The sequence below is a fragment of the Eubalaena glacialis genome, chromosome 5 (genome assembly GCF_028564815.1).
Source record: "Eubalaena glacialis isolate mEubGla1 chromosome 5, mEubGla1.1.hap2.+ XY, whole genome shotgun sequence".
NCBI lineage: Eukaryota > Metazoa > Chordata > Mammalia > Artiodactyla > Balaenidae > Eubalaena > Eubalaena glacialis.
In genome coordinates, this window is record NC_083720.1 from 33,683,304 (window position 1) to 33,707,495 (window position 24,192).

Sequence of the window (24,192 nt, forward strand, 5' to 3'; positions counted from 1 at the left end):
ATTAGTCTGAACTGCTTTCTTTGTAACCATACCACCTAGTGGTGAAGTTATGTAGGAGAGGATGTACAGCCCCTAACGACTTCTAACAGAGGCTACTGATGCTTACCAAAAGGAACTGAGAAGTGCTAAAATGGCTTAGGTTAGCTCACAGATCCCTGAGCCATTTTATATTTTCCAAAAAAATTTTAACTGAGTTTAAATACTATGAGAGGCATGTATAATGAATTATAAAAGCACATTTTTAGACATGTCTGGGGAAATGAAGTCCAGAAAGGAATAAAGTTAAATAAAAAAGGAGTCATATTGATGATTAGAAAAATAGCTTTAGCAGCAATGGAAGGACAGACTAGAAAAAATGAGGCTTGAACATTAATTTAGATGAGCTCATGAGAGCCTGAACTACCTGGTAGCACCTAACAAAACGGAGGAACAGAGCTGCGCTCCAGATACGTTGCGGTGGTAGGAATTACAGGCATACCTGACTTTATTGTGCTTCCCTTAATTGCACTTTGCAGATATTGCATTATTTACAAATTGAAGGTTTGTGGCAACCCTGCATCAAGCGTCTCTTGGCACCATTCTTCCAACAGCATTTGCTCACTTCGTGTCTTTGTGTCACATTTTGGTAATCCTCACAGTATTTCAAACTTTTTCATTATTATTATATTTGTTATGGTGATCTGTGGCTGTGATCTTTGATGTCACTACTGTAATTGTTTGGGGGTACCACAAGCTATGTCCATATAAAATGCTGAACTTAATAAATGTTGTGTGTGTTCTGACTGTCCACCAACCAGCCAACCCATCTCTCTCCCTCTCCTCGGGCCTCCTTATTCCCTGAGACACAATATTGAAATTAAGCCAATTAATTACCCTACAATGGCCTCTAAGTGTACAAGTGAAAGGAAGAGTCACACATTCTTCACGTTCAAAAGCTGGAAATGATTAAGCTTAGTGAGGAAGGCATGTCGAAACCCAAGATAGGCCAAAAGCTGGATCTCTTCTGCCAAACAGCCAAGTTGTGAATGCAAACAAGTTGAAGAAAACTAAAAGTGCTACTCCAGTGAAGACATGAATGATAAGAAAGCAAAACAGCCTTATTGCTAATATGGAGAAAGTTTTAGTGGCCTGGATAGAAGAGCACACCAGCCATAACATTCCCTTAAGCCAAAGCCTAACCCAGAGCACAGCCCTCTCTTCAATTCTGTAAAGGCTGAGAGAGATGAGAAATCTGCAAAAAGAAAAGTTTAAAGCTAGCAGTGCTTGGTTCATGAGCTTTAAGGAGAGAAGTTATCTCCATAACATAAAAATTCAAGGTGAAGCAGCAAGTGCTGATGTAGAAGCTACAGCAAGTTATCCAGAAGATCTAGCTAAGACAATTAATGAAGTGGCTACACTAGACAACAAATTTTCAATGCAGATGAAACAGCCTTCTACTGGAGGAAGATGCCATCTAGGACTTTCATAGCAAGAGAGAAGAAGTCAATGCCTGGCTTCAAAGGACAAGCTGACTCTCTTGTTAGGGGCCAATGTAGCTGGTGACTTGAAGTTGAAGCCAATGCTCATTTACCATTCTGAAAATCCTAGGGCCTTTAAGAATGATGCTAAATCTATTTTGTTTGTGCTCTATAAATGGAACAACAAAGCCTGGATGACAGTATGTCTGTTTACAACATGGTTTACAAAATATTTTAAGCCCACTGTTGAGACTTTCAGCTCACAAGAATGATTCCTTTCAAAATGTTACTGCTCACTGACAATGCACCTGGTCACTCAAGAGCTCTCATAAAGATGTACAATGAGATTAAGGTTGTTTTCACGCCTGTTAACACAACATCCATGCTATAGCCCACGGATCAAGAAGTTTGACTTTCAAGTCTTATTCTTTAAGAATTATATTTTTTAAAGCTATAGCTGCCATACATAGTGATTCCTCTGATGGATTTAAGCAAACTAAATTGAAAACTTTCTGGAAAGGATTCACCATTCTAGATGCCATTAAGAACATTTGTGATTCATGGAAAGAGGTCAAATATCAACAGTAGCAGGAGTTTGGAAGAAGCTGATTCCAATCCTCATGTATAACTTGCGGGGTTCAAGATTTCAGTGGAGGAAGGAACTGCAGATGTGGTGGAAATAGCAAGAGAATTAGAATTAGAAGTGGAGCCTGAAGATGTGACTAAATTGCTGCAATCTCATGATAAAATTTTAATGGATAAGGAGTTGCTTCTAATGCATGAGCAAAGAAAGTGGTTTCTTGATATGGAATCAACTCCTGGTGAAGATGCTGTGAAGACTGTTGAGGATAACAAAGGATTTAGAATATTACATAAACTTAGTTGATAAAGCAATGACAGGGTTTGAGCAGACTGACTCCAATTTGGAAAGAAATTCTACTGTGGGTAAAATGCTATCAAACAGCATGTGTGCTACAGAGAAATAGTTTGTGAGAGGAAGATTCAATCAGTACAGCAAACTTCATTGTTGTCTTATTTTAAGAAACTGCCACAGCACCCCACCCTTCAGTAATCATGAGCCTGATCAGTCAGCAGTCAGCAGCACTCAACATTGAGAAAAGACTCTCCCCAAGCAAAAAGATGATGACTTGCTGAAGGTTCAGATGATGGTTAGCATGTTTTAGCAATGAAGTATTTTTAATTAAGTTATATACATTATTTTTTTTAGACACACTGCTATTGAACATTTAACAGACTACAGTATAAACATAACTTTCATATGTACTAGGAAACCAAAAAATTCTTGTGACTTGTTTTGTGATATTTGCTTTATTGCAGGGGCCTGGAACTGAACCTGCAATATCTCCGAGGTATGCCTGTATAGGCTTTGGTAGCCAATTAAATATGAAATTGAGGGACAGGGACAAGTTAAGGGTGACTCTAAGATTTCTAGTCTAGTTGCCTAAGTGGACTGTGATATACTTTGCACTTCAGATCTTAATGGGCTCCTAAAACTTCAACACCCCCATGCTAGTTCAGAAATTCTGCTTTGACTGGAATATCCCTTTCCTATCTTCACAACTGGTTCTAAGCTAACTTTCTACCTGTGATTTCTCTGGAACTATCCCCTGTATATACACCTAAATTCAGTCATACCAAACTACACATGGGCCTCTATACTTAATCTCTTTATTTTTAGTTATGCTGGTCCCTCTCCCTCAAATGCCACACTCTTATCCTGTCATCCTTTAGGGCCCAGATTCTATGTTCCATTATCCTCTTGTTCCTGACTTTAGTTCATAAAAGTCTGAACTTTCTTCTTGACACCATTATTATTATCAAAAATGCTGACATCTGATAAACCAGTCAAGTGCCAAATAACTTCAACTGTTCAAAAATACCTTTCTTTTCAATTTTCTCTTTCATCTTCTTTTCTTCTTCTCCTCCTCCTCCTTTTATCTGCTCTTTGGCACCAGAAGATATGGCTGTTATTGGTATAGACTGTATCACATTTTCAGAAGCCGCAGAATCAGCTTGCAGTGGAATACCAGATGGGAATGGTATCTGTTTTACTGAGAGAGAAAATGAAAATAATGTCATTTATATTAAACAACAAACAAATGGAAAACTGTGAATAACAAATATGAACTCTATTTTTTTTAATTGAAATATAGTTGTACAATATTATGTTACAGGTGTACAATATAGTGATTCACAATTTTTAAACGTTATACTCCATTTATAGTTATTATAAAATACTGCCTATACTCCCCATGATGTATAATATATCCTTGTAGCTTATTTTATACACAATAGTTTGTACCTCTTAATCCCCAACTACTATATTGCCCCTCCCCCTTCCCCTCTCTTCAGTGGTAACCACTGGTTTGTTCTCTGTGTCAGCTTTTTTGTTATATTCACTAGCTTGTTATAACTTTTAGATTCCTCCTATAAGTGATACACTATTTGCCTTTTTCTGTCTGAATTATTTCACTCAGCATAATACCCTCTGAGTCCACCCATGTTGCTTCAAATGGCAAAATTTCATGCTTTTTTTATGGCTGAGTAGTACTCCACTGTGTTTGTATGTATATACTACATCTTTATCCATTTATCTGTTGATGGACATTTAAGTTGCTTCCATATCTTGGCAATCATAAACAACGCTGCTATGAACATTGGGGTGCATGTATCTTTTTGAATTAGTGTTTTTGGTTTTTTGGATATATAACTAGGAGTGGAACTGCTGGGTCATATGGTAGAACATGAACTCTTTTTAAAAAGGAAATTCAGTGTGTATGATTATCAAGTCTTGACTATCTGAGACTGTAGAAAGGCTGCCAAGAAATTAAGTTTATTTTAACCATAAAAGAATAAATGCATTATTCTCCTTCAATCACTAATGCTTAAACTGAGAAAATTTTAGATAACAACAATGTAAGCTAATATTTATTATAAACTTACTATGTCCCAGACACTTTTCAAAATGCTTTATCTGAATTAACTCTTGTAATTCTCATAAATACCCTAAGCAGTAAGTTTTATTCATATCCACATTTACAGATGATCAACCCGAGCCATACAGAAGTTAAGAAACTGGCCCATCACACACATAGTGAGAAAGGGAAATAAGAATTTATACCCAGGTTGTCTGTCTCCAGAGATTACACCCCCTCATGGTTTGGCAAGATGGCATGTTTTTCACTCAGGTTTTCTCTTAAATAGAACAATCAACTGAAAAGATGTTTTAGTAACAATCATTTTTACATCAGAAGTAATGGAGAGACAGCAGCATTATTTGCCCATAATTCTGTTTCAAAAAACATTTTAAAGAAGTAAAGAAAATTGCTCCAGCAATGTTAAAAACATACTCACTGCCTAGTGAACATGGAAGAATATAATCTTGTGAGGGATTCTGATGTGGCTTATATTCCAGCCAATATTCAAACCACTTTTCAGAGGTATTTTTAAAGTTCTTTGAAGCCTTCTTTTAGTAATATGAAGCTCCATCTACCCCTATTTTATGTTTCACCAAGACAGAATTCAGTACTTTAATTCAAACTGTTTGTTTTAGCATTTTATTACGATCACAGTTTAAAAGTTTAATGTTTACAGGGCAATCTTCTAGAACTAGGAGAAATGAAAAGCAGTTTTACACTGCTAATATTTTAGCTGTTTATTTAATTCTGCACCTGTATTCCAAATCTCCTAATCTTGGAAAACATCAACTATTTTCCAGTGACAAATAATATTCTCTCCAGTTGATAGTTTTAAGCATACATTATTGGTTTTTTCCTCTTACTTTTATTTAGCTAGGGTAGAATGCATACTAGAGCATTCAGAATAACTTAGTGACAGAATAAATGTCAAAAGGGAGTAGTAAGACAGGGATTCACTACACCCGGGCCTCCTTAATTCACCCAGGAAGGATTTTCTACAATATAATCAAATGTTTTTCCATGTGGTACTTTGAAATTATAACAGAACTATTCTTACTATTAATGTCATTTTATTATAATGTGAATTTATCTAGAAACCTTTAAAATAATTCAATAAAAATTTTCATTTTTTTTTTCAACATAATTGTTGGAATGATAATTATATGCTGGCTTGGGTAACTTAAAAATAGTATTTGGTTTCAGGCAAATGACTATACATCTCTAAGCTTCAATGTGTAAAACAAGGATAATTTGTATACATGTAATTTTAAGGATAAAATATATAATGTATATGAAGCACTTGGCACGTAGTGCCTGGCATAAAGCAAAACTTAGTAAATGTTAACTAAATATTATTATGGCTTATTTTCAACAACTATATAGTGACATAGTTGATGATGATCAAGGGAATAGTGATGATCAAGTTTAATAGGGAATAGTGATGATCACAGTACAGAGATTAGAAGTACAGCTTTCTGAACTCCAGCTTTGACACTTTTTGCATGATCGTAGGCAAGACCATTTACTTGCATTTTCTAAGTCTATATTTTCTCTTCAATATAAGAGGATAAATGCATGAATGCTTGAGTAACCAAGCATAAAACCTAACTTAATAAACAATATAATAATTATTATTATGAATAAAAACAACCTATTATTTCTGTAATTAATCACCTCCATTTTGAATTTCTGCCTTAATTAGCTCTTGTTTCAATTCTTCAATTTCTTTCTTCAATTTAGCATTTTCAACTCGAAGTTTCTTCTCTTCTCTCAAAGTTGCCTGCAAAACTGGGATCAAGAACAACCAGTTAAGATATAGCTATGTTTTCTAAAAGGTTTCTTATGGATACTACTTAAAAAAAGCATAGCCAGTATAAACAAAGCCAGTAACCAAATGTTTGGCCAGTTTCTTTATATCAGTTTAGTATTTATTAAAATAACATGATATTTAAAAGAGAGAGAGAAAAAGGGAAATAAATCTGTGAAGTAATAACAACATAAAAGGTTTTGTTTATCAATCATTTTCCTAGCTTTTATAAAAATTCTTATGAACCTGGCTCAGAGTGTCAGTAACAGGTTAACTGTAAGAAAGAGAGACAAATATTAGACATATTAAACTTTTAAAAAAGTCTAAGATCTAATAATGATACCAAACAATAAAAAAAAATTCTTTCTTCCTTTTTAGTGATTACCTTGTAAAAGGAACTGAATAATCTTTTACTCCTAATGTCTCAAAAGTTAAGCTGGTCAAACATTTAATGAATGAAATAACTTCAAAGATTTGCTCAACACATAATATGTGTGTTCAAGGTCAGCAATAGGGTATACAAAAATATAAAAGAAAAACAGTGATTCTCGGTGGGGTTGGTACTGCTCCCTAGGTGGGATTTTGAAAATCTGTGGAAGTATTTTTTGTTGTCACAAATAATGGGAGTCATTACTGGCATTTGTTAGGCAGGGGTCAGGGATGCCAGATGTCCTGCAATATGCCAGATATTCCTGTAAAATGAAGAACCGTCTTACGTTCTGCAGGATTTTGCAGTGACCCACTGTACATTTGTATAAGTGAAAATCCTGTTAATTATTTGAGCCTAGATCCTAATTACTTTTTATATATAAACATTCTTAAACATTTTCATTATACTCTGAATTTTCTAGGAATCAAGTACCATGTAAATCAAGAGTAGACTGTGCTTTGTTTTGTTCAAGAGCTTTACATAAAGAATCATTCATCATTCTGAGTAAATCAAAAACATGACTGAAAACTGCTTTTGGTATCTGAGTTGTCTATACCAAGGCACACTACTGTTATCAATCTATATTATACCTGTTGCATTTTTGGTGATACCACATATGTGAACCATGTAGCATGTGACCCTCTCATATGTCAGGCAGTATAGTCCTGCCTAAGTATTTACTTCCTGAAATACACATTTTTATTATTACTACTATTCACAAATTACTTCCTTTTTAATTCTCCTCTATATTACATATATCTCTAATCTCTTCATCTTACTAATGAAAAGAAATATTAAGAATGTTTAAAAATAAGAAAAATCCTTTTAAAATTCTAAGAAAAACAATAACAATGTTTATAAAACATTATAAAAATAATTAAAACAGTATTTAAAATTAAGAAAAAAATTGATAATGGGAAATTTTTAGAGAATGAATGTAGGATTCTATAAGCCATTCAGTTTTATGTAGCAAAGAAAAGCATTTATTTCTATAAGTGATGGTAAAGATTCTGGAATTTTCATAACATTAACATTGGCTATTGAGAAATAAAATATACTTAAACAAACAAAACAGAAAACAACCTAAATTTTAAAAGCAAAAATTCAGATTTGATATTTTTTGTATGCATCATAGCAATTTCCAGGTAAAACTTAAGCACTGTAAAAAATGTAAAAATCGTTTCAGAAAATACCCTAGCAGAGAGTAATGTGAAAGTATACATTTTCTTCTATACAAGGTTAGAGGAGATATTTGAGTTCATATTTGACTCCACTCAATTTTCTTCATTTTTACTCTCTAATTCTATACCAACTTAAGTATTTTATCAGTCTTGAAATAATACGTTGTTTTCTCTAAATATCACATATTCACTATACACCGATTCTAACTTATCTTAATTCTACATTATTTCACTCATAATTGTAACATTAAAGGAATATAGAAGTCATCATCAAGTTTGTGAAATAATAATATATGTGGTAAACATTTTTTTTTTTTGCTCTGTCAATATATGAATTCATTTTAAGTTATCTCCCTAGAAAATTTAAATTTTCAAATTTTCTTACTTGCTTTCTCCTTAAGAAGAGCAACCTGCTGCTTAAGATATTCAATTATTTGATCTGCCTCAGCACCCTTCTGTTCCAGTCTCTTGAGAACAGCATCACTGGCTGCCATTTTTGCAAAGAACCAGCAGAAAATCCTAAGTGAAAAAATGAAAGTGATACATTATACTGTAGAATGAATAAATTTATTGTACAGGACACCATGCACAAGCAGTCTGAGACGAAAAACATTTTCTACTGTAACAGAAAAATGTTAGAAAAATACTTTTCCTCTGAAAAGCAACAAACCAAACAAGAGGCAAAAATATTAATGGATTAATTCCTCATTCTGTTTGGAAAAGAAAATCAATTTTTCCCTAAAAGCATGAAAACATGCTATTTAATCATATTTTAGGTTGGAAAGTTTTAAAGAAAGCTTTAAAATACTGCAGAATACTATGACATAAGATAGAAACACTAAGGGACAGACTAACAACAACCTTAACTAAGGGATAACTGAGTATCACACCTGAGTTCCAAAGTAAAGACAATTGCTGAATTCCTTCTTTATATGTTTCTTTCGTATATTGGATATTTCTACTGTTTATTTAATTATGTACAAACTTATGTGTAAGGAAGAACATGTAAACTAGAAAAGGCAAATATTAAAAGAAAAAGATCGACAATTAGGAAAACACCAATATTAAACATATACCTACTCAGAAATAGTATCAGTATATATATACTGTATCCTTTGTAAAAAAAAATTGAATTGGAATTTTAACTGTATAATAATGCACAGAAATTAGAAAACATGATATCAATATGCAGAAAAATGCATATATCAGCAAAATTCTGAGATTAATTCATCATGTTAAAGTTCTAACTGCCAAATGTTAAGACAAATAGTCACACTCAGAAAAGAGAGGGTTAATCATTAACAATACTATGAACTGCTCTTGGTCCCTAATTTAACATCAATTTATAATCCAAAGTATGCCACAAGCATTGCTGAAGTAATTCTAATTTTAAACAAATGATGCACACTCAATAAATGGTGAAATTTTTTGATAAAATAATTGGCTAGTAGTGGACAAGATTGCTTTAAAATTTCAAATTATTAGGCAATAACCATCCTATATAAAGAACATTCTGAGATGTTTACTTTTTATAAAAAAAGTAAACCAACCCCAAAAAACTTTATGCTAAAGTTGACAATTTATGATATGGAAGCAATTTTAAAAACCCTATAAAAATAAAATTGCTACTAATGAAGAAAATATAAATGGGGGGGTGGTGGTTAAGCTGGAAAAGTCACAGTAAACTCCTCCAGGGACTATTATTTAATAGTTTAGAAAATGCAGAGGAAAAACGTTACAAAAATGAAGATGAAGATATAACCTTTTAAATTCTGCCAATTTTTACCAAAAGTGAATACAGAATACCCTGTTGTTCCTCAAATGTCTGCAAAGCCAGAATCTTAGAGAAAACAATGTTAGTAACAGAGAAATGTTAGTGGAAAACACATCCACATATGTAAGCCATGAACTCTTAAAATAGAGAATAGAGAAGGATCCTACGCAACCATTTTTACTTTTTTAAGGAACCTCCATATTGTTCTCCACAGTGGCTGTATCAATCTACATTCCACCAACAGTGCAAGAGGGTTCCCTTTTCTCCACACCCTCTCCAGCATTTGTTATTTGTAGATTTTCTGATGATGCCCATTCTAACTGGTGTGAGGTGATACCTCATTGTAGTTTTGATTTGCATTTCTCTAATAATTAGTGATGTTGAGCAGCTTTTCATGTGCTTCTTGGCCATCTGTATGTCTTCTTTGGAGAAATGTCTATTTAAGTCTTCTGCCCATTTTTGGATTGGGTTGTTTGTTTTTTTAATATTAAGCTGCATGAGCTGTTTATATATTTTGGAGATTAATCCTTTGTCCGTTGATTCGTTTGCAAATATTTTCTGAGGGTTGTCTTTTCGTCTTGTTTATGGTTTCCTTTGCTGTGCAAAAGCTTTTAAGTTTCATTAGGTCCCATTTGTTTATTTTTATTTCCATTTCTTTAGGAGGTGGATCAAAAAAGATCTTGCTGTGATTTATGTCAAAGAGTGTTCTTCCTATGTTTTCCTCTAAGAGTTTTATAGTGTCCGGTCTTACATTTAGATCTCGAATCCATTTTGAGTTTATTTTTGTGTATGGTGTTAGGGAGTGTTCTAATTTCATTCTTTTACATGTGGTTGTCCAGTTTTCCCAGCACCACGTATTGAAGAGACTGTCTTTTCTCCATTGTATATCCTTGCCTCCTTTGTCATAGATTACTTGACCATTGGTGTGTGGGTTTATCTCTGGGCTTTCTATCTTGTTCCATTGATCTATGTTTCTGTTTTTGTGCCAGTACCATATTGTCTTGATTACTGTAGCTTTGTAGTATAGTCTGAAGTCAGGGAGCCTGATTCCTCCAGCTCCGTTTTTTTCCCTCAAGACTGCTTTGGCTATTCGGGGTCTTTTGTGTCTCCATACAAATTTTAAGATTTTTTGTTCTAGTTCCGTAAAAAATGCCACTGGTAATTTGACAGGGATTGCATTGATTCTGTAGATTGCTTTGGGTAGTATAGTCATTTTCACAATATTGACTCTTCCAATCCAAGAACATGGTATATCTCTCCACCTGTTGGCATCATCTTTAATTTCTTTCATCAGTGTCTTATAGTTTTCTGCATACAGGTCTTTTGTCTCCCTAGGTAGGTTTATTCCGAGGTATTTTATTCTTTTTGTTGCAATGGTAAATGGGAGTGTTTCCTTAATTTCTCATTCAGATATTTCATCATTAGTGTATAGGAATGCAAGAGATTTCTGTGCATTAATTTTGTATCCTGCAACTTTACCAAATTCATTGATTAGTTCTAGTAGTTTTCTGGTAGCATCTTTAGGATTCTCTATGTATAGTATCATGTCATCTGCAAACAGCAATAGTTTTACTTATTCTTTTCCAATTTGTATTCCTTTTCTTTCTTTTTCTTCTCTGATTGCTGTGGCTAGGACTGCCAAAACTATGTTGAATAATACTGGTGAGAGTGGACACCCTTGTCTTGTTCCTGATCTTAGTGGAAATGCTTTCAGTTTTTCACCATTGAGTATGATGCTTGCTGTGGGTTTGTCATATATGGCCTTTATTATGTTGAGACAAGTTCCCTCTATGCCCACTCTCTGGAGAGTTTTTATCATAACTGGGTGTTGAATTTTGTCAAACGCTTTTTCTGCATTTATTGAGATGGTCATATGGTTTTTATTCCTTAATTTATTAATGTGGTGTATCTTATTGATTTGCATATATTGAAGAATACTTGCATCACTGGGATAAATCCCACTTGATCATGGTGTATGATCCTTTTACTGTGCTGTTGGATTCTGTCTGCTAGTATTTTGTTCAGGATTTTTGGATCTATATTCATCAGTGATATTGGTCTATAATTTTCTTTTTTTGTGATATCTTTTTCTGGTTTTGGTATCAGGGTGATGGTGGCTTCGTAGAATGAATTTGGGAGTGTTTCTCCATCTGCAATTTTTGGGAAGAATTTGAGAAGGATCGGTGTTAGCGCTTCTCTAAATGATTGATAGAATTCACCTGGGAAGCCATCTCTGTTCCTGGACTTTTGTTTGTTGGAAGATTCTTAATTACGGTTTCAATTTCATTACTCCTGATAGGTCTGTTTATATTTTCCTATTCCTCCTGGTTCTGTCTTGGAAAATTGTACCTTTCAAGAATTTTTCCATTTCTTCGTGGTTGTCCATTTTATTGGCATATAGTTGTTTGTAGTAGTCTCTTACAATCTTTTGTATTTCTGCAGTGTTAGTTGTGATTTCTCCTTCTTCATTTCTAAGTTTATTGACTTGCATCTTCTTTTTTTCTTGATGTGTCTGGCGAGTGGTTTATCAATTTAGTTTATCTTCCCAAAGAACCAGCTTTTAGTTTTATTGATCTTTGGTATTGTTTTCTTCATTTCTACTTCATTTGTTTCTGCTCTGATCTTTATGATTCCTTTCCTTCTACTGACTTTGGGTTTTCTTTGTTTTTCTTTCTCTAGTTGTTTTAAGTGTAGTGTTAGATTGTTTATTTGAGATTTTTCTTGTTTCTTGAGGTGAGACTGTACTGCTATAAACTTCCCTCTTAGAACTGCTTTTGCTGCGCCTCATAGGTTTTGGGTCATCGTGTTTCATTGTCATTTGTTTCTATGCAGTTTTTTATTTCTTCTTTGATTCCTTCAGTGACCTCTTGGTTATTTAGTAGCCCACTGTTTAACCTCCATACATTTATGTTTTTTACAGTTTTTTTCCTGTAATTGATTTCCAATCTCACAGCGTTGTGGTCAGTAAAGATGCTTGATACGATTTCAATTTTCTTAAATTTTCCAAGGCTTCATTTGTGACCCAAGATATGATCTTTCCTGGAGAATATTCCAGTTGCACTTGAGAAGAAAGTGTAATCTGCCACTTTTGGGTGGAATGTTCTACAAATATCAATTAGACCTATCTGGTCTATTATGTCATTTAAAGCTTGTGTTTCCTTATTTATTTTGTTTGGATGATCTATCCATTGGTGTAAGTGGGGTGTTAAAAGTCCTCTACTATTATTGTGTTACTGTTGATTTCTGTTTTCATGGTTGTTAGCATTTGCCTTATGTATTGAGGTGTTCATATGTTGGGTGCATAAACATTTATAATTGTTTTATCTTCTTCTTGGATTGATCCTTTGATCATTATGTAGTGTCCCTCCTTATTGCTTGTAACAGTCTTTATATCAAAGTCTATTTTACCTGATATGAGTATTGCTACTCCAGCTTTCTTTTGATTTCCATTTGCATCGAATATCTTTTTCCATCCCTTCACTTTGTCTGTATGTGTCCCTAGGTCTGAAGTGGGTCTCTTGTAGACAGCACATATATGGGTCTTGTTTTTGTATCCATTCAGCCAGTCTGTGTCTTTTGGTTGGGGCATCTAATCCATTTACATTCAAGGTTATTATCGATATGTATGTTCCTATTACCATTTTCTTAATTGTTTTGGGTTTGTTACTGTAGGTCTTTTCCTTCTCTTGTGTTTCCTGCCTAGAGAAGTTCCTTTAGCATTTGTTGTAAAGCTGGTTTGGTGGTGCTGAATTCTCTTAGCCTTCGCTTGTCTGTAAAGGTTTAAATTTCTCCATCAAATCTGAATGAGATCCTTGCTGGTAGAGTAGTCTTGGTTGTAGGTTTTTCTCCTTCATCTCTTTAAGTATGTCCTGCCACTCCCTTCTGGCTTGCAGAGTTTCTGCTGAAAGATCAGCTGTTAACATTATGGCGTTTCCCTTGTATATTATTTGTTGTTTTTCCCTTGCTGCTTTTAATATTTTTTCTTTGAATTTAATTTTTGTTAGTTTGATTAATATGTGTCTTGGTGTGTTTTTCCTAGGGTTTATCCTGTATGGGACGCTCTGTGCTTCCTGGACTTGGGTGACTATTTCCTTTCCCATGTTAGGGAAGTTTTCAACTATAATCTCTTCAAATATTTTCTCAGACCCTTTCTTTTTCTCTTCTGCTGGAACCCCTGTAATTCGAATGTGGTACGTTTACTGTTGTCCCAGAGGTCTCTGAGATTATCTTCAATTCTTTTCATTCTTTTTTGTTTATTCTGCTCCTCAGCAGTTATTTCCACCATTTTTTCTTCCAGCTCACTTATTCGTTATTCTGCCTCAGTTATTCTGATATTGATTCCTTCTGGTGTATTTTTCATTTCAGTTATTGTGTTCGTTCTCTCTGTTTGCTCCTTATTTCTTCTAGATCTTTGCTAAACATTTCTTTTGTTTTCTCAATCCATGCCTCCATTCTATTTCCAAGATTCTGGATCTTCTTTATTATCATTACTCTGAATTCTTTTTCAGGTAGATTGCCTGTTTCCTCTTCATTTATTTGGTCTTCTGTAGGTTTTTACCTTGCTCCTTCATCTGTGAGATATTTTTTGTCATCTCATCTTTTTTGTTGTCGTTTAATAAGTGGGATTGTGTTCCTGTCTTACTGGTTGTTTGGCCTGAGACTTCTAATAGTGGGGTTTTTAGGTTATTGGGCAGAGGTGGGTCTTGGTGCTGAGATGAGGAATTCTGTGAGACCTCACTCCAACGAATATTCCCTGGGGTCTGAGGTTCTCTGTTAGTCCAGTGGTTCGGACTCGGAGCTCCCACCTCAGGAGCTTCAGCCCAACCCCGGGCTCATGAACCAAGATCCTGCAAGCCGCCTGGGGTGGCAGAAAGAAACAAACGAACAAAAAACACAACAATAACAAAGTAAAAAATAAAATTAGACTAGGAAACTAACAGATACGTTAGGAAGAATATAAAAATAAAAATATAGGTGAATCAACAACTGGAAGGTATATCAGTATCACAATAGTAAAAAAGAGGAGGAGGGAAAAGAAAAAAAAGAAATACAGGGGGCAAAGGCCTTGGCTGTGGACGGTGAGGCCTATGCAACGGTGAGGTTTGGGTGGTAGGCGAGGCCAATGCTCAGGACCCACAGGGCTGGAAAAGGCTCTGGGGGCTGTGGGGGTGGGGCTTAGGCTCAAGGAACAGAAGGGGCCCAGGGTGCCCCCCACTCCTGGTCTCAAGAGGGCAGGGGACCTTACCTGGGAGCCCAGCAGGCTTCCTGGGCTCGAGTGAGCAGGGAAAATGCGCTCCTCTCCTTTCCTGCTCCTCCAGTCTGGGAGGGCCCCTCCCACCTGCCTCTCCTGATCTCCCTGGCCTCCCTCCTATGCCCCCAAGGACCCACGCGGCCTGGATGGGGGTTTGGAGGGCAGGGGATTGGCCTGGGAGCTCAGCAGGCTCCCCGTGTCCGAGTGGATGGGGCAATCGCCCTCCACTCCTCCCGGAGGGCCCCTCCCACCTGCCTCTCCTGATCTCTCCAGCCTCAGGGGCGCCGATTCTGTCTGGCTTCCAGTTCTCCTCCCCTCTCAGTCCCCTTACATCCTACCAGTTCACTTTGGGATTCCTCCCATCTTCTTGGGCGTCAGAGTTCCCCACCAGTGGCCGGCAGGCACCCTAGTTGTGGGGAGATGCTAACTCTGTGTCTTCCCACATGGCCATCTTGACTCTGCCTCTGGATTAATTTCTAATCAGGTCTATATGTTGACAAAACTTTTCTCAAATATTAAGAACTATTTATTGATTTTAGAATTAGAAGCTCTGGAAACAGGTTTCCTAGTACTTGTTGATTAACTGTCATTTAAACTTTTCAGAAATACAAGTAGGATGCATAAGTTTATGTCAATGTTTTCTAGTAGTATGCAGATAATGATTGCTACCACAGGTAGGTGAGCATAGTTTTTTTAAAAAAAGCATTTACAGCCAACAAATCTTGGTTGAGTCAAATACTACCGGCTGTGTGACAAACTTGGTAAAGGCACTTAACTTCTCTTTGCTTCATTTTCTTAATTTATAAAATGAGGATACTTGCACCTGATTTCACCTACTTCCTTAGCATCTCCTTTTTCTTATCCCTTTAATGCTGATGTTCTCAAGGGTTTGATCCTGATCTCTAGTCTCTTCTAGGGATTATAAATGGTCACCAAACAGATCAGTATTTGAAACAACTGAATGTGAATGCCTTTAAGCAAGGCAAAACAGACTTCACCCGCCATTCCCTGTTTGCCATTTATGTTACCTGCCAGGTCCCTATAAATAACACATTCATGACCCAAATTTTACTTATGGTCCCTGATTTTGAGCATGCGCGAGAGTTATAGTAGGAAGCAAGATTAAACATGTTCCTTGTACTCACTGCACTTTAGACAAATGGGACAGACACAGAAAACTGGAGAAAATTTTTTAAAAGAGGTTATGTTTAGGGCAACACTGTTAGCTTAACAACATCATTGCTTAAAGCTCAGACAAATGTTTTGCCATTCAACCCAGCGCTCATTTCACTACTCTGTGCCAACTGCTCCAGTGATTTTCAATTTTACATTGAGTACCTGCTGGATTTTAAAACTTCAGAAGTTTCCTTAGTCTCCTCTGAGCTTTTAATATGCCAATACGTAAAGGGTTTCTCACAGATGATAAAGTTAATAATGATAGGTAACATTTGAAGAGCATTTATTGTGGGCTGGCTAAATGCTTTACACAGATCATCTACAAGTACAGTAATTATCTCCATTATACAGAGAGGAAAACTTGACTTAAAATTAATTTGCCTCACGTCATGTGGCTAGTTAGTAAATGAGGATTGAAACTTAGGTCTGTCTGATTCTGGAGTTACTTCTTTTAATGCCCAAGCTATAATTTCTGTAAAGGATGTACTTACGAAGCATTTCCCAAAGTATTTAGCCATGGAATACTAAGCAAGGAACACCTAATTAACATTTATTTGAACTAGTATTTTCTAAAACAGTTTGGGAATGCTGGCTTAGTCTGCGCCAAAATTAAAAAAAAAAGATTACGCGATTAAAATAGATATAATACTTAATTGCACGCACAGTAATTACAAATCTAAAACATTGACAGAGAGGAAAACAGTACACTGAGTATGTTAACTGTATTTGGATAGTAAGAGTCAAGACTTTTTTTTCTTTTTCCTACACTAAATTTAAAAAAATAAACATTTTTTATGATAAAAAGCTTTTGAAAAGTATTATCTAAATTATTCTGCCCTTTCACATTAATTCTGTTCTTCTCAACATAATCACCATATTTCATCAAACCTAAAAAGCTACTGTAAGATGCCACTAATCATAAAATCAGGTGAAGCTGGTTTTAGCAAATACATGAATTTAGACTACACCTGAATCATTAAAACACACACATAAAAGATTACTTCAGAGATTCCTATCATTTCTAAATGACTTCCCTTTACCTCAGCAGTCTCTACAGTAGTCTTCCCCACTCTGATTTTGAAATTGCCAGTACTTTTTAAAAATTAACAAATTCCCTACCCCGGGCTCTCAACATTAGGAACCAAACATAAACTATTGCTTTGAAATGAAAGTTTTAAGTGCAGACTTTCATTTTTACTTTATACTATAGAGAACTCCACAAAAATTTGGAAGTGATTCTCTATTTCTCAAAATATCTGATTTCACTGTTTCAGAATTGCAATTAGGTAAAAATTTATATTCTCCTTAGACACTCTAAGTATTGTATTTCATCATATATAAGATGCCATCAATTGTAAAATGACTCTAATCATAAGATGCTGCATTATTTTGGGTACCATTAAGGAAAAAAACCATGGCTGATTTAACTGACCTAATGCTCTCTTACACTTAGTCACATCCTGTATTATGTACTGAAATACCTGTTTTGAATTTAGCCCTATTTTTATCTTATATCACTCTTGTGTTTCCATGAATTTCTTTTTTGAAAACTGAAGTATAGTTAATTTACAATGTTGTGTTAGTTTCAAGTATATAGCAAAGTGATAGTTTTATATATATGTGTGTGTATATATATATATATATATATATTTCCTTTTTCAGAGTCTTTACATTACAGGTTATTACAAGACACTGAGTATATTTCCCTGTGCTATATAGTAGGTTCTTATTTACATATTTGATTTATAGTAGTGTATATATGTTAATCCCAAACTCCTAATTTATTTCTTCCATGTATTTCTGCAAACACAATAACTTTTTATTTAAGTGCTAAATGATCTTTTAAAGGATACTTAAGAGATTAAACTCAACAACTATGTACCAACAGTACACACAACTCAACTGAACTAATGACAATATTATCAGTTATAACCAAGTTTGCATAAGTTGGGCAGTGACAACCATGTCACAGCTGCTATTTAGTCTATAATGAGTTTAAAACATTGAATACCCCACTATTTCAGAGCTATAAATATGAGGAAAATGTGCCTATCAGAACTAGTGAACTACAGTAATTTTAATCACTTTTTCTCTCTTCTACCATCATCCCTATTCTTACCTTCCAAACTTCTTTCCTCCATTTGTTTTGTAATCTAATTGCCAAGTTACCCCACTCTAAGAACACTTTTATTACAGTTCTACACAATGCAGCTCTAGGTTAAAACTCCTGCTAGGATTTAAAACATGTCAAAAGTCAGAATTTTTAAACAGGTAAATAAAAAAATTAAATATTTTGAGAACGATACATTCCAGAGACACTCAAAATATATAGCAGTGGCAACCAGCAATAATTCCAGGGGTCTTTTAGTAACCTTTGTCAAAACATAGATCTAAAACTATGCTTTTTGTGAAAGTTCATTTTATTCTTTTTGTTTTTCTTCTAAGCAAAAGGAATCAGGGAATGAACTCAAATGCCAGCAAAAGGATCAGGGAATGAACTCAAATGCCAGCTCTGCCACTCATTAGCTGTGTGACTTTCTTTTTTTAATTATTGAAGTATAGTTAATTTACAATGTGTTAGTTTCAGGTGTGCAGCAAAGTAATTCCGATATACATACATTCTTTTCCAGATTCTTTTCCCATATAGGTTGTTACAAAATATTGAGTATAGTTCCCCATGCTATACAGTAGGCCCTTGTTATTTATCTGTTTTATATATAGTAGTGTGTATAAGTTACTCCCAAATTCCTAATTTACCCCCCCCCCCCACTTTTCCCCTTTGGTAACCATAAGTTTGTTTTCTATGTCCGAGTCTGTTTCTGTTTTGTAAATAAGTTCATTTTTAGATTCCACATATAAGTGATATCATATGATACTTGTCTTTCTCTGACTTCATTTCATATCATAATCTCTAGGTCCATCCATGTTGCTGCAAATGGCATTATTTCATTCTTTTTATAGCTGAGTAATATTCCATTGTGTGTGTGTGTGTGTGTGTGTATGTATGTATATATATACACCACATTTTCTTTATCCATTCATCTCTTGATGGATATTTAAGTTGCTTCCATGTCTTGCCTATTGTAAATAATGCTTCAGTGAACACTGGGGCGCATGTACCTTTTTTAATTATAGTTTTCTCCACATATATTCCCAGAAGTAAAACTGCAGGATCATACTGTAGCTCTATTTTTAGTTTTTTAAGGAACCTCCATACTGTTCTCCATAGTGGCTGCACCAATTTATATTCCCACCAACAGTGCAAGAGGGTTCCCTTTCCTCCACACCCTCTCCAGCATTTATTATTTGTAGACTTTTTGATGATGGCCATTCGGACTATTGTGAGGTGATACCTCACAATAGAGAATTTGCATTTCTCTAATAAGTAGCGACGTTGAGCATCTTTTCATGTGTCTCTTGGCCATCTGTATGTCTTCTTTGGAGAAATGTCTATTTAGATCTTCTGCCCATTTTTTGATTGGGTTGCAAGATGAACACTACAATAGTCCAGTTAACATCCTTTACCATACGTAGTTACAATTTTTTTCTTGTGATGAGAACCATCAAGATCCAGTCTCCTAGCTATTTTCTAATTTGCAAAACAGTATTATTAACTATAGTCACCATGCTGTACATTATATCTCCATGACTTATTCATTTTATAACTGGAAATTTGTATTTATTTTTGATTGTTTTTCTCTACTCACCAGAGAGCCTTCCTCCCGTTTACTAATGAGGACACTGGGGATCCTGGAGGGCTTAAGGGATGGCTATGAGGGTATGGCTAAGAGAAGACAGTCCATGTGTTTCAGATACTATGGCCATTAACACAGAAAACCTTTTTGTCCAGTGACATATGCATAAAATTTTAAAAGGTCTATGTCTAGGTCTCCCATGGCCCACTTACCAAACAAGGTCATCTTTTAGATGGCTCAGATTTTCCCCAATAGGATTTAACCAAACCTTTCCACTCACAGATGTACTCACCATTATCTTTCTTCCATTTCTTAACCAAGAACACAGTTAATAACAGTAGCCACCATTTTAATGGGCCTGGCACATTACATACATTCTCATTTAATCTTTACAACCTTGTGAGACAATAAGGTTACAGATAAACTCAGAGAAATTATGTGACTTGTCTAAATCCATTCAAATATTAAATGGTAAAGCCATGATTTTAACTCGTGTTCGTTACTCCTAACCTCACACTACAAGTCATTTTAAAAGTGTTTCCAAAACCTAATTAAAGAAAATTAACTCATCATCCATTAAAATTCTTGCATACCTAAATTAAGAGCACTAAGAATCTGAATGGTCATTTCTTACCACCCCTAGTCAAGTCACTATCATATCTCCTCTGGATTTATGTAAAAGCCTCCTAACTGGTGTTTCTTCCACCCTATTCCCTCCAGTCTATTCTTGAGAGCAGCCAGAGAGATCCTTTTAAAAAGGAAGTCAGTACTCCACCGCTCAAAACCCTCCAATGGCTTAGATGCCCTCAAGATCCTTCATGACCTGTTCCTGATCTCTGATTCTTTCTCCAGCTTTAGTCCCTTCACTCAACTCTGACCTACAGGCTTCCTTGCTGTTCAGGAGAGTTCCTGCCTGATGGCTTTTGCAATGTCTGGTCCGTCTGCCTGACTGCACCTCCCCAAAACAGCCTAACGATTAACTCTCTCTTGCTTCTGTTCGCTCTTTACTGAAGAGTGATCTTTTCAGTGAGACCTTCCCTGGCCACACTAAAATTTCAACCTATATCCTCCTTCCCGGCTTTACTACTTTTGTTTTCAGCACTCATTACGACCTAAGATACGGTATGTTTTTCTTAACTTTGTTTAGTATGTATGTATGTATGTTCAATAAAATGTGAACTACAGGGAGACAGGAATTTTTGTCTGTTTTGTTCATAGCTTTTTACCGATGCCTAAAACGGTGTTTGGAACATGGTGGGCGCTGAATAACTACTTGCGGAATAAACGAATTCCTGTCACCGCCTCCCGGTTCTCTCTCACACACACGCAAAAATAAACATGTTTGTGCGTATATCTTTTCCCGTAACATCCTTCCCCTCGGCCCCGCATCCCATTTCTCAAACTTGGCTCCTTCAAAAGGTCCCAAGCTCTTCCCTACTTCCTCATGCCAAGATTGGCGCTGCTGTGGGCCGACTTCCCCGCAGGCCAGGTCCTATCATCCGAAGGCCACTAAGGGACAGGGGACTCTTATGTTCGCAATCCCCGTACCCCGGGACCCTCTGCGGACGACACTCACATGTATCGGTGAACAAGCGGAACCTCGGCCGTCTCGGCCCGGAGCCGGTAAGGATAGCCTCCCGCTCACGAAGGCAGCGAGAAAGGACCCAATGAGGTGTCCTCGCTAAACGCCTGAGCGGTCCACAGATTCTTCTCCAAATTCAATGGCCCCCTTCCCGTGCGCAGCCACACCACACTCCCTGTCGTCCATTTCCTCAGCCAATAACGCCAACCATTCTGCACCTCTTCCTCGGTCTCTATATTTTGTCTCCAGGTTGGGCGAGGGGCAAGACGCCGGACGTCGGGGTCTTTCTTTAGAGTTCCGTCGCGGAGGCTGTGAGGTCAGAGGAAAAGGCCGAGCGAGGGTGGGGGTTGGAGAGCTGGGAGTTGTCAGCGGAGAGCGTCGGGTTCGCTCTTTCGGCCGGATGCGGAGCTGGCAACTCCGGCTGACTTAAGCTGGCGGGCAGAGGGCAATCTCTGAGCTCCCGGCGCTCCAGGAGCAGCCTCTTTTGTAGAAGCATCTGAAATGCAGGGTCTGGTGCACTAAGCAATAGCGACAACACCAGCTCCAGCGACAGCTCTGGGGCCCTGTGTAGGAGCTCCATCCCCTTGTCTTTGTGTCCGCCTGCGTCCCCAGACCCAGAGGCAGGTATTTGGGTTTCCCAGTTTTCTGTGTCGTAGTGGTCGGGGCTGGTGGGAGGTAGAGGAAGGTCAGGTGCAGCGAGCGGCCCCGCATTTCCGCCGTGAGTGATAGAGACCACCGGTGCAGCTGCTGGCTGCTGAGTACCGTCTCCATCCCTACCTACAGCCCGCCTTCCCCCTACACACCTGAGTCCTTTGAGGACTGCAGGCGGCTCTTCGAAAGGATCTACTACCTGACTGTTTCAGAGAATTTGGAATCGGCTCTCCCGTTGCTCAACATAGATTCGAACTCTTGCTTTGGTTTGTTTCTTGTTTTCAAAGGTTTAGTCAGTTGTCGAGATGTGGCATTCCCTTGTGCAGTGGAAGAATGTGAACGAGTGGAAGTTTGTTTAGAAGTGTTAGTGGTTGCTTTTCAAGGCCTCTTGTCCCTGTTTTTATTTGGGACAGAAAGACAACTTTTTGCGGGAAAGTATATAAAATAAATGAAACCCATTGAAGAAATGTGTAAACTGTTTTATTCGTAATGAAGTATGCATCTTTTGCCCTATTTTTTACCTTTTTCCCTTTGTGATGCATTTCCACTTAAAGTTCTTTGAGGGCGGATATTGTGTCCTGTTCACTGGTGGCCCCGAAGCTGGAAAAACACCTGACTTAAAATAGGAGCTTCAGGATATTTGTTGAATGAATGAATTTTCAAACCCAACTCCTTATGTTGTTTTTTTTCCTCAACTAATCTCTCACCTCAGCTGTCTTTTCCACTGGCTTTCTTCCACTCACCAAGCAGAAAAAAATCTATGTGTGTGTATTTGTTATGTGTGAGCCTTTTTATGTGCACCCATCTAAGAGGTAGTTGAAGCAGAACACGTGAAATGTTTAATGCCAACTACTGTTTTATCATTTTGAATTACTTGCATTTTCTTTATTTGGTTATTTGATTTTTAGTTGTCTAAGTGACAGGTATCTAATGGAAGATCAAACAGCATAGTATAAAAGGACTGCCTAATAAAATGCAACAGCTCAGGCTCTTCCTTCCTACCCTCAGTTCTGTTCCTTAAGAGATAATCATTTTTAACCTTTTCTAATTTTAGGTCTGTATGTTGAACAAGTTAAACTGCTAATTCTTTTTTTTTTTAAATTGACTTCTTAAGATAGGCCACACCATCCACAACCTCTCTACTACAATTTGTTTTTTAATAATTTTTTATTGAAATACAGTTGATTTACAGTGTTGTGGGGTTTTTTTTTTGTTTTTTGGCTGCATTGGGTCTTCGTTGCTGTGCATGGGCTTCTCATTGCCGTGGCTTCTCTTGTTGGGGAGCATGGGCTCTAGGCGCGTGGGCTCAGTAGTTGTGGCACGCGGGCTCTAGAGCGCAGGCTCAGTCGTTGTGGCGCACAGGCTTAGTTGCTCCGCGGCATGTGGGATCTTCCCGAACCAGGGCTCCAACCCATGTCCCCTGCATTGGCAGGTGGATTCTTAACCACTGCACCACCAGGGAAGCCCTCTTTTACAAATTTTTGAATCGTTATCACAATTTTTAGTTTTCATATTGGTTAATTTTACAATTCTAAATAATATATTTAAACTTAATTTTTTTCATATGAACTTTCGAAAATACATATATTTGGCTCCTTATTTGGTAAAATGAGGGAAGTAGAGACTACCTTCCTTTACCGCCACAGAAACCACATCCATTCTCACCTTCCCTTAGGTGGACCTTTACTTGTACATTGTCAAGGTTATTAATAGTTACAGTGTATTTCTTAACTGCAATTGTTTTTTGCTTTATGTGTTTAAAAACTAGTAAAATGTTACAATATTATGGCTTTGTAAATAATCTTCAGTGCTGAGCCAAGAAGTATGCTATTATACATTTCCTTCCCAATGTTTTAATTTCATGACCTTTGTACCACACTAACAAGAAGATTTGTAATATTAACGTCCAACTGATTACTCTTTCTTCCTCTCCAATAACAAAAATTATGCCATAGTTAAATGTGCTTAATTTTTTGGATTATATACTTCTTATGTAGCTTTTGGCTCTCCTCACTTTCACGGAGTACTTTGCACTTGCTTTGAGGGAAAAGATGCATGTGCTTTATTCACCACATCCTCTCATTCTTTGTATGAGAACCTCCCTTACTCTGCTTGAAGACATTCCCCTTGGAGCCCAATTACCTTCTGTTTAATTGGAACAGATTACTTTCTAGTCCTTTGGTGCAGCTTCTATACTGGATTATATTCATTGAATTCTTGAGTAAGATACATTGTTTCTTAACTCCACG

The 24,192-nt window shown here is 36.5% G+C and overlaps 2 protein-coding genes across 3 annotated transcripts in view; one reads left to right on the top strand and one right to left on the bottom strand.

The window, feature by feature from the left end:
- The window catches only part of AIMP1 (aminoacyl tRNA synthetase complex interacting multifunctional protein 1), a 35,571-nt gene extending 14,191 nt beyond the window's left edge, over positions 1-21,380 (bottom strand). The window contains exons 1-4 of the mRNA XM_061191185.1: positions 21,287-21,380; positions 8,200-8,333; positions 6,071-6,184; positions 3,359-3,529 (exon numbers count right to left, since the gene is read on the bottom strand). Coding sequence (XP_061047168.1) covers positions 3,359-3,529; positions 6,071-6,184; positions 8,200-8,333; positions 21,287-21,288 — 421 coding nt within the window. The 5' untranslated portion in view covers positions 21,289-21,380. The remainder of the gene's footprint in view (positions 1-3,358; positions 3,530-6,070; positions 6,185-8,199; positions 8,334-21,286) is intronic.
- A 251-nt stretch (positions 21,381-21,631) lies between these two features.
- Positions 21,632-24,192, top strand: part of TBCK (TBC1 domain containing kinase) — a 236,208-nt gene continuing 233,647 nt past the window's right edge. Inside the window, exon 1 of one of the 2 annotated variants that reach the window (XM_061191187.1) lies at positions 21,632-21,916. The gene's annotated coding sequence lies outside the window, so the exon portion shown is untranslated. The remainder of the gene's footprint in view (positions 21,917-24,192) is intronic. The other variant, XM_061191186.1, reaches the window with a different exon arrangement.